The sequence below is a fragment of the Brassica rapa genome, chromosome A03 (genome assembly GCF_000309985.2).
Source record: "Brassica rapa cultivar Chiifu-401-42 chromosome A03, CAAS_Brap_v3.01, whole genome shotgun sequence".
Classification (NCBI taxonomy): Eukaryota; Viridiplantae; Streptophyta; class Magnoliopsida; order Brassicales; family Brassicaceae; genus Brassica; species Brassica rapa.
Window position 1 is genome coordinate 32,348,936 of NC_024797.2, and position 7,628 is coordinate 32,356,563.

Here is a 7,628-nt window from a genome sequence, read left to right on the forward strand (position 1 = left end):
TAGTTTATAAATTTCCAAATATCTGTGACCAAAAAAAAAAATTCCATATATCATTTTTTTTTGTTTCTATAAACTATAAGTTTAGAGAACAGAAAGAAAATACATTATAGCTGAGATTAAAATTATGGATGCATTTGATTTAGTTTTGTGAAAATATCGTCACATATGAGATTATAAACTAATAAATTGTATTGTATATTGTAGCTGAGATTGAGTGTTAGATGCATTGGATTAGTATGGTGTGGAAAGATATGAGATTATTATAGTTCAATGAATTTTAATGTACATTTTAGTTGAGATTACAAATAGTTGGATGCATTGAATTAGTATAATGTGGAAACATCAGTACTCATTATAATGGGTCACTAATTGACAAGTCCTTCAAAACTCGAAGATTATCTCTCCCAGGCACGATTTCCCAGGCGCCTCCAAGAACCATGTGCTCCGGCGCCGGCGATGCATTTTCCCGCCGGCGCGGGGTTTCCTTGCTGATGCTGATCCTCAACACCACTCTCTGCTTCCTGTTTCACTTCTCGCTTTGTTTGTTACCAGCTCGTTTTCTGTGGATTGTCGGAGGAAGTAGATCTCGACGGATGTTACGACGGAGACGAGAGCTTCAACTCTTCGTTGTGCATCTCTCAGCGGTCCTTCCACTCCAGGTGGTCCTTATTCCAGCGATGAGTCGAGAGGATTCTCTCGCCGCCGCTCTGCTATGGTGTTCGGGTTCAGATCCCGTCGCACCTCCATCTGACTGTCGTCTATCAAGCCAAGCTGTCGACTTGGTCCAAATCTTTCAACCGCGTATGGAGCCTCGTATTCAACTGTCACACCTTATCTCTTCGTCTTCGAGGAGACCTGAGTTCCACAGGCCATTGTGCTCTGTTGCTCCTCATCTAACCGGCGACAGATCCATAAACACCACGTGTTCAGATCCGAGTCTTTGGGTTCCAGCTTCCTATGGTGCCTGGGTTCGGGCTAGATTTTCACAGAGCTCAATGAGTTCACGGGGGATTGTTTTATTTCGATCATCCTCCTCTTACGAGGAGAAACCTTTACCACCATACACTCTTCCAATGGCAAGAGGTGCTTCCTCGGACTTGTTGCCGAGCGTTTGTTTCAGTTTCTTCATCGTTTTGTCATCTTGCGGAACGGTCTCTACGGGACCAGAAGATACAAGCGAGATTACCTCGGTAGTTCTCGTAGATGGAGTCTGGACTCCAACGTCACTTAATGTGACTATTCTCGAGCTGTACGACTTTGTCGTGAAGGCTTTCCCGACGCATTCAAGCATCGTCTTGAATCCGCTGTCATCTTCTTTTGAAGACCTATCTTATTTAGCTTATTTACATGCTGGTGTTTATGCTTATTGTAAAAGAGGATGGTTAATTCCCTCTTGTTATTGTAGTGAAGAAAGTTGATTATGAATGAAAGTAAGTTTGTGTTCAAAAAAAAAGGAAACATCATCACATGTGGGATTATAGTTGAATGAATTATAATGTCAATAATAAAAAAATATATAAATTCGAATGCAAAGTAAAATGATACGTAAAAGGAAAAGAATCTTTGTTTGGAAGGATACAGAATGAGAGACAACTGGTTGATTGATTGATTGAATTTGGATTGGTGCCCACACGGATACATATCTACCTTAGCTGTAATTTTGTTGATTTCCTGCGCAATCAACGAGGACTTCACTAAATATAACACTTTTGTAATTGTCTTATCTTCTTATTTTTTCTGGTCTAAATTTTTTTTTTTCCTGAATACTAAAATTTTTACAGCTCACTATGACTGCTATAACAACTAACACTCCCATTCATTCACTCTCTTTTAAGACCTTAAGAAATTCTCATCATCCACCATGAGTAGTAGTACTCAATACATCGGAACCTAGGCATGCAGTAGTGGAAATAGAATCAAACGGTCGAACTAATAACGGAATGTATTGCTTAGAAGTTAAGATTTTGATTTCTTTTTTCACTTTGTTCCATACGTGCTCCGATGGCTCTAATTTGGAATATTAAAAAATATATTCACAACGTTTTCTCTAATTTGTTTTTCCCGGCATAGGTTAAACAAGACACGTTTCGGTCTTGCTATTCTTAAGAGTAACGTTAGCATTGTTTATTTACAAGTGTTCCAAAACCTTTAACAAAAAACGTGTGCCAAAGTAAAAAAGAAGATAGAAACTTCGGGAGCGGCGTGTCGTGTCGGTGGTCGAGAAAACCCAACCGAGTGGTCGTTCGTTGACTTTCTTAAAAAATTTGACAAATGTGACCAAGATCAATTTCAGAATATCAAAACCCTATCAAAGTTTTTGTATGTTTGTTTATTTTCAAATACATAGACATATATCACAAGCACGAAGATTCTATGACTGAAACACAAGTTATCTTGATGTGTCGGTTAATTAGCTTTTCTTCAACTCTAATGACAAATTGTCAAAATTTTGTAACTCAATCATTGCAAGTGCTAAGCGCGGCCACAACCGACCGGGTTGTTGAAAAAGCCGAGGAAACTTCCGGGCGATCTCTCCACGACGTGTTGATTTTCAAGGACGGGTACAACCAAGACTTAACCGAACCAACGAAGGAACCCGGTTCAACATTAAGTATAGCTTCCCAATACATCTGTAACCCTTTTGGGATACTCTCAGTAAACTCCATGTTAGCAGCTAGCAGAAGTCCTAGTAACACTACAAATCCTGTTACCGCAGTCCCTCGAGCTAACGGCATAAAATTGTACCTAAAAAAAATCGCCATGCTTGAAAATCAGATACACCAAATATCATTCATTACAAGTTATGTATTTACCAGTAATATGTCATGCGCAAGATAGCGTCTCGACAATATACATTGCATAAAGCCTGTGGATTCAGAGTTTTGTTTTCTCAGAAGAAAAACAAAGAATCATATAATGTCTTGAGTCATAAGATATAGGAAATGGAACATGTACCTTAGTTTGTTACCCCACACAACTGGGTCACAAGGCTCTGAAATTTGTCTCCATCTGACAGCAGAGGAATAAACTTCTTGCCAAGACAGCATAGAGAGCGGCCAGATGATCGATCTTCTAGTGAGGCATACCCAGTTGACGTTTCACTGGAAGTGCTAGTACTACACCCAGCACCACCTCTGTTCTGGCTAAGCATGTTGATTCTCTTTTCTAGCGCAGCTAATCCTGCCATACGATGCTGGGGAGTCATGAAAACACATAGGATCAATAGAATATAGTTACGATAATTTGGCAAGGAGAGGCACTAAAAAACAAACATTATATCCATATTTGAGTAAAAGTCACCTGGCAGTCATATTGGATTTTCTTGCCGATAAAATCAGTGAAACAAAGAAGATTTGCCTTCGGTTTGGTTATTGAAACATCTTGCTTTTTCAGTTTACTCTTCTTAAGGGATTCACGTAGGGGAGGTTGTCTGTAAACCTTTTCACATACATCTTTTGGGTTTAGGGTTTAAGTCTGGTCCTGAACAGCTCCAAAACCAGTGCTTGAGTCAAATCTTCAACCGCCTATCACCAAAGAGTAGCTTAAAAATGTGTGAACGAGGAACGTTTCTGGATTTTAACCATAAATGCAAGCACTAAACAGGCTTAAACACAACATCAATAAGAGGCTTATCCAATTACTGGATACTTATCATCAATTAATAAATGTGCAGGGGCGAACAGAGTCCCATAAAATACATTTATTGTTCATACTTTTAGCTCTAATTAAAGAAAGAAGAGAAGCGGAGAAGACTTGGAACCACAGCAAATTCCCCAAGAGCAGCACGAGCCTGTCCTCTCCTCTTCCAGGCCTCACAAGCTGGTCGGTTAGATGGAATGGCGTAACAAATAGGAGCATAACTGGTGAGCTTTTAATCCACTGTGGTAACAATTCCTGTCAAATACGAATACCTTAGTAAAATCAGCTATAGCATTTTCAAGCTCTCGTTGGGATGCATAAGCCGTCCCTCTTCCTATAAGTGCCTCAGGATAAGTCGGTTCTTCTTTCAGCACCTGACAGAAAAACTAAATGGTTAAAAATTTGACACATTCTTTTCTGTCAAAAAAACCTCCAAAAAAGAAGGTAAAACAGAGAAACTAAAAGCAAAAGATACTCGCCAGAGATAAAAACATCACCAAAGATAGAGTACATGAAAAAAATCACCTTATCAAAAATCGATATAGCTTTCATGTAGTTTCCTTCGTTCACAAAAAGAGCCCAGTGATTTAAGAGTTTTGGAAGCAGCTACACCACCTTACCACCAGTAAGATACAATACACTTTCTTATATATATATATATATGTTTGCTGTATTGCTATACCTGTGCAATGCCTCTAGAAAGTGGAAAATCCACACTTATAGATTGGGTTTCTGATATTCTTGCTATGGTCTTGGTTTCACCGCAAACTCCGCAACGTGCCTCAGCTTTAAGGCTCAGTTTGCTACCTAACTTAACTTGTTTCCAACTAACGACAGATCCCCTAACCGCACAGAACTTTCAGATAAATTATCATCAACATTACAAGATTCATAAGAACCATTGATTTGGTTGCCAATTTTCTCATCACTACTAGCACATGATGCTAGAGGCAGCATGATCAATATCTCGTCTTGAAGCTTTGAGTAGTTCATCTAATTCAAGTAACTGCTTCAAAAAGAGCACTTCCAGAAAAAAAAAAAAAAAAAAAAGAGATTGAACTAAGTGTCTTCCTAGTTTTAGTTCCGAAGCTATTGCAAGAATCATACTCAATCCCAAAGTGATACTCTAAAGCACTAATCAAACTAACCTTTGAGTAGAGTAGATAAGCTTGAATAGTAGGAACGAAGGGGTAAAACGGGAATTAACTGTGGAGGAGGGTGAATTGAAACGGGGAAAAAAGTACAATAACGGAGAAGAGAGAGAGAGAGAGAGAGAGAGAGAGAGAGAGAGAGCATGCGATGATGGCACAACACGTGTAGAGTTTCCCGTTTCGTGCCTTTGTCCATCGTTTTTATTACATAAATGGCCCAGCCCACTTACTCTTGCCGTTATTAAATGGGCTAGCGCAATGAACTATGGTAAACCAAAAGAAAAAAAAAACGAATTAGATTGGACCAGATCTTTACGGTTCGGTTTTATATAACCTTTATTTTATTTTCAACTAACCTTTTTTCAACATGAAGTATAAACTATATAATGTTTTACAGCACTTGCTTTATTTTGACAGCATTTTTTTCCAATCCTACAGTCATTCAGTATAAAGGTTGTAGGATTTTATCACAAAAGAAAAATATACAGTTATAACAACAAAAGTCACAAACTAAATTTCAAAGTTACAATCTAACTAAAGTCTTGTTAGACAATATTAGCAGTGCGAAGAGATACTTTCGATATCCTGAAAAACAGCATATAGTCGGAGTAGTGGCAAGTTCATTGTAAATCCCCTAAATAGTGTAAATATTTACGGATTAGTGACTTAGGGGTTTCATAAGAGGGTTGATTTTTTGTGCATTGGTTTTTAAACTACTTTTGATATGAATGGTTTGTTATTTTTTATATAAGAATATCTGAAATTTGATTCCAAGTCTGAGATCAATTATGTACCTAAGATCTGGAATTTATACTTTGAACAAAATAAAATCTCTAAATAATGCATGTTTTCATCATTTATAGGTATCGAAACGTTGACATAAAATTTAAAAATTTGATAACTATCTTTGGAATTTCAACTTCTGTTCACAGTTCACACACATAATAGCTCAACAACGACACTTTAAATAATTCACTATGGATGGACCACCAATCACGAACATCGCTATTGCTACATTTATATGAGTGCAGAAAAGGTCGAGCAAAGCTGGATACAAGAGACCAAGACTTTTCGTGAAGCAAAGATAAGAACAACAACAAACTGATCAAATACAGAATCCAAGACAAACGAAGCAGAACCAAACGACAACGAAACGATATACTAACTTACCCAGACATATCACATCATACATTTAATATCGCTAAACTTAATTAACACCATTTCATCATCAGACAGCAATGTCGTTGCGGATGTGACGGAGGAGAACGGGAATAACAGAATCCGGCGAGCTAAGCTGAGGAAGATGACCATCTGAAGACATAACCTCGACCACGGATTCTGATCCGAGATTGTTGTGTAGATACTCGGAAACGGCGACCGGTACGGCTAAATCCTTAACGCTTTGGACTATGTGACAAGGGACAGAGACAAATGGTAAGATTTGTCTCATGTCGCTATGGAAAATGGTCTGAGCTAAGGAGAGTGCTATGTCTGGACGCATGTTGAAGAGCGTCCTGCTGAATTCTTGAACGGCTACTGAGTCTAAGTCGCCACCTACCGCTAGTGGAGCGAAACCTAAACACCACGCTTTGTAGTTGCTTCGCATCGCTTCGAAAAGCTGGTTTAGGTCTTCTTCCTCAAATCCACCTTGGTAATCAGCATCGTTCACGTATCTAAAACGCCCACAAGAATCACACCCAAAAAAATCAATTAAATTAACAAATAAAAACTGTAATGATTTAATGAATTTTTTGAGAAATATGGGATAAGTCACAAGAGAAGGAACATGGATATCGTTATGTCCGAAACAGAGATGTAATAATAATAATAATAATAAAATATTTATATATATACCGTGGGGAAGCAGAAATCATGACGATTTTGGAGAAGAGGTCAGGTCGGTTAAGAGAAGCCAAGACACCAATCATGGCGGAAACAGAGTGGCCAACAAAGATACAAGACTCAACTTGAAAATCTTCTAAGATTGCAATCAAATCAAAAGAGAAACCTTCAAGAGTTGAGTAACGATCGAAGTCGAAATATTCCGGGTTGGTCGTGCCGGCTCCCATGTTGTCGTAGAGCACGAGGCGGTAATCCTCGACCAGATGTGGAACCAGGTGTTTCCATACTGACTGGTCCGTACCGAACCCGTGACCTAATACTATCGTCCCTTGATTTCCTGAGCCAATCACCTTCACGTTGTGAGCTTCCTCTACTACACCCCCCATCTCTCTCTCTCTCTCTCTCTCTCTCTCTAGACGCTAGAAAATCTTCTCAACCTTTTAAAAATTCGTTTTAAAGCCGTTGTTACTTTGGTTTAGCACACTTTATAATATATGACGATTATTTTAATGCGTATTAAATCAGAGGCATGTATTTTTTTGTCAGCATATTCACAGGCATATATATGTTGCTAATTTTTTTTTTTTTAAATTGTGCATGCTGATTTTATCAGGCGGTAAACTAATATATGAAAATAATAATATCGCTCATTTAAAAAGATATAACTATCAGTTCTTAGTTTCTTACATCTGGCATGTATAAGTACTGCAACAAATGTAACGTCTATAAGCCACATATTTTTTTTCTTTTGGTGTAAATGTTAAATATATTTTTATTTTCTGCCAACTAACTTGAGTACTTAACATATAGATATAAAGATTTTTTTTTCTTTTTTTTGGGGTAAATGATATAAAGATCTTCGTTAACTAATTACTTCTACCGATTCCCTTATATATTAAAAAAAGGAGCATTGTAGTTAATGCTTTCACACCAACTTGGACACGTGTCAATTGGAGAGACACTCTTACAAATAAATTATCTTATTTACCATTTCTA

General features: G+C 37.9%; 2 protein-coding genes across 2 annotated transcripts; both read right to left on the reverse strand.

The window, feature by feature from the left end:
• Positions 1 to 3,553: 3,553 nt before the first annotated feature.
• On the reverse strand, positions 3,554 to 5,982 carry LOC103862682. Its single transcript, XM_033287479.1, has 7 exons — positions 5,961 to 5,982; positions 5,767 to 5,837; positions 4,788 to 5,053; positions 4,322 to 4,481; positions 4,165 to 4,245; positions 3,912 to 4,013; positions 3,554 to 3,819 (listed from the first exon to the last, which is right to left on the reverse strand). The coding sequence occupies exons 1-7, from the start codon at positions 5,980 to 5,982 to the stop codon at positions 3,655 to 3,657; spliced, it is 867 nt and encodes a 288-aa protein (XP_033143370.1). The 3' UTR covers positions 3,554 to 3,654.
• Positions 5,684 to 7,165, reverse strand: LOC103862541 (probable esterase KAI2). The gene is made up of 2 exons (XM_009140247.3): positions 6,645 to 7,165; positions 5,684 to 6,463 (listed from the first exon to the last, which is right to left on the reverse strand). The coding sequence occupies exons 1-2, from the start codon at positions 7,016 to 7,018 to the stop codon at positions 6,019 to 6,021; spliced, it is 819 nt and encodes a 272-aa protein (XP_009138495.1). The 5' UTR covers positions 7,019 to 7,165; the 3' UTR covers positions 5,684 to 6,018.
• Positions 7,166 to 7,628: the final 463 nt, after the last annotated feature.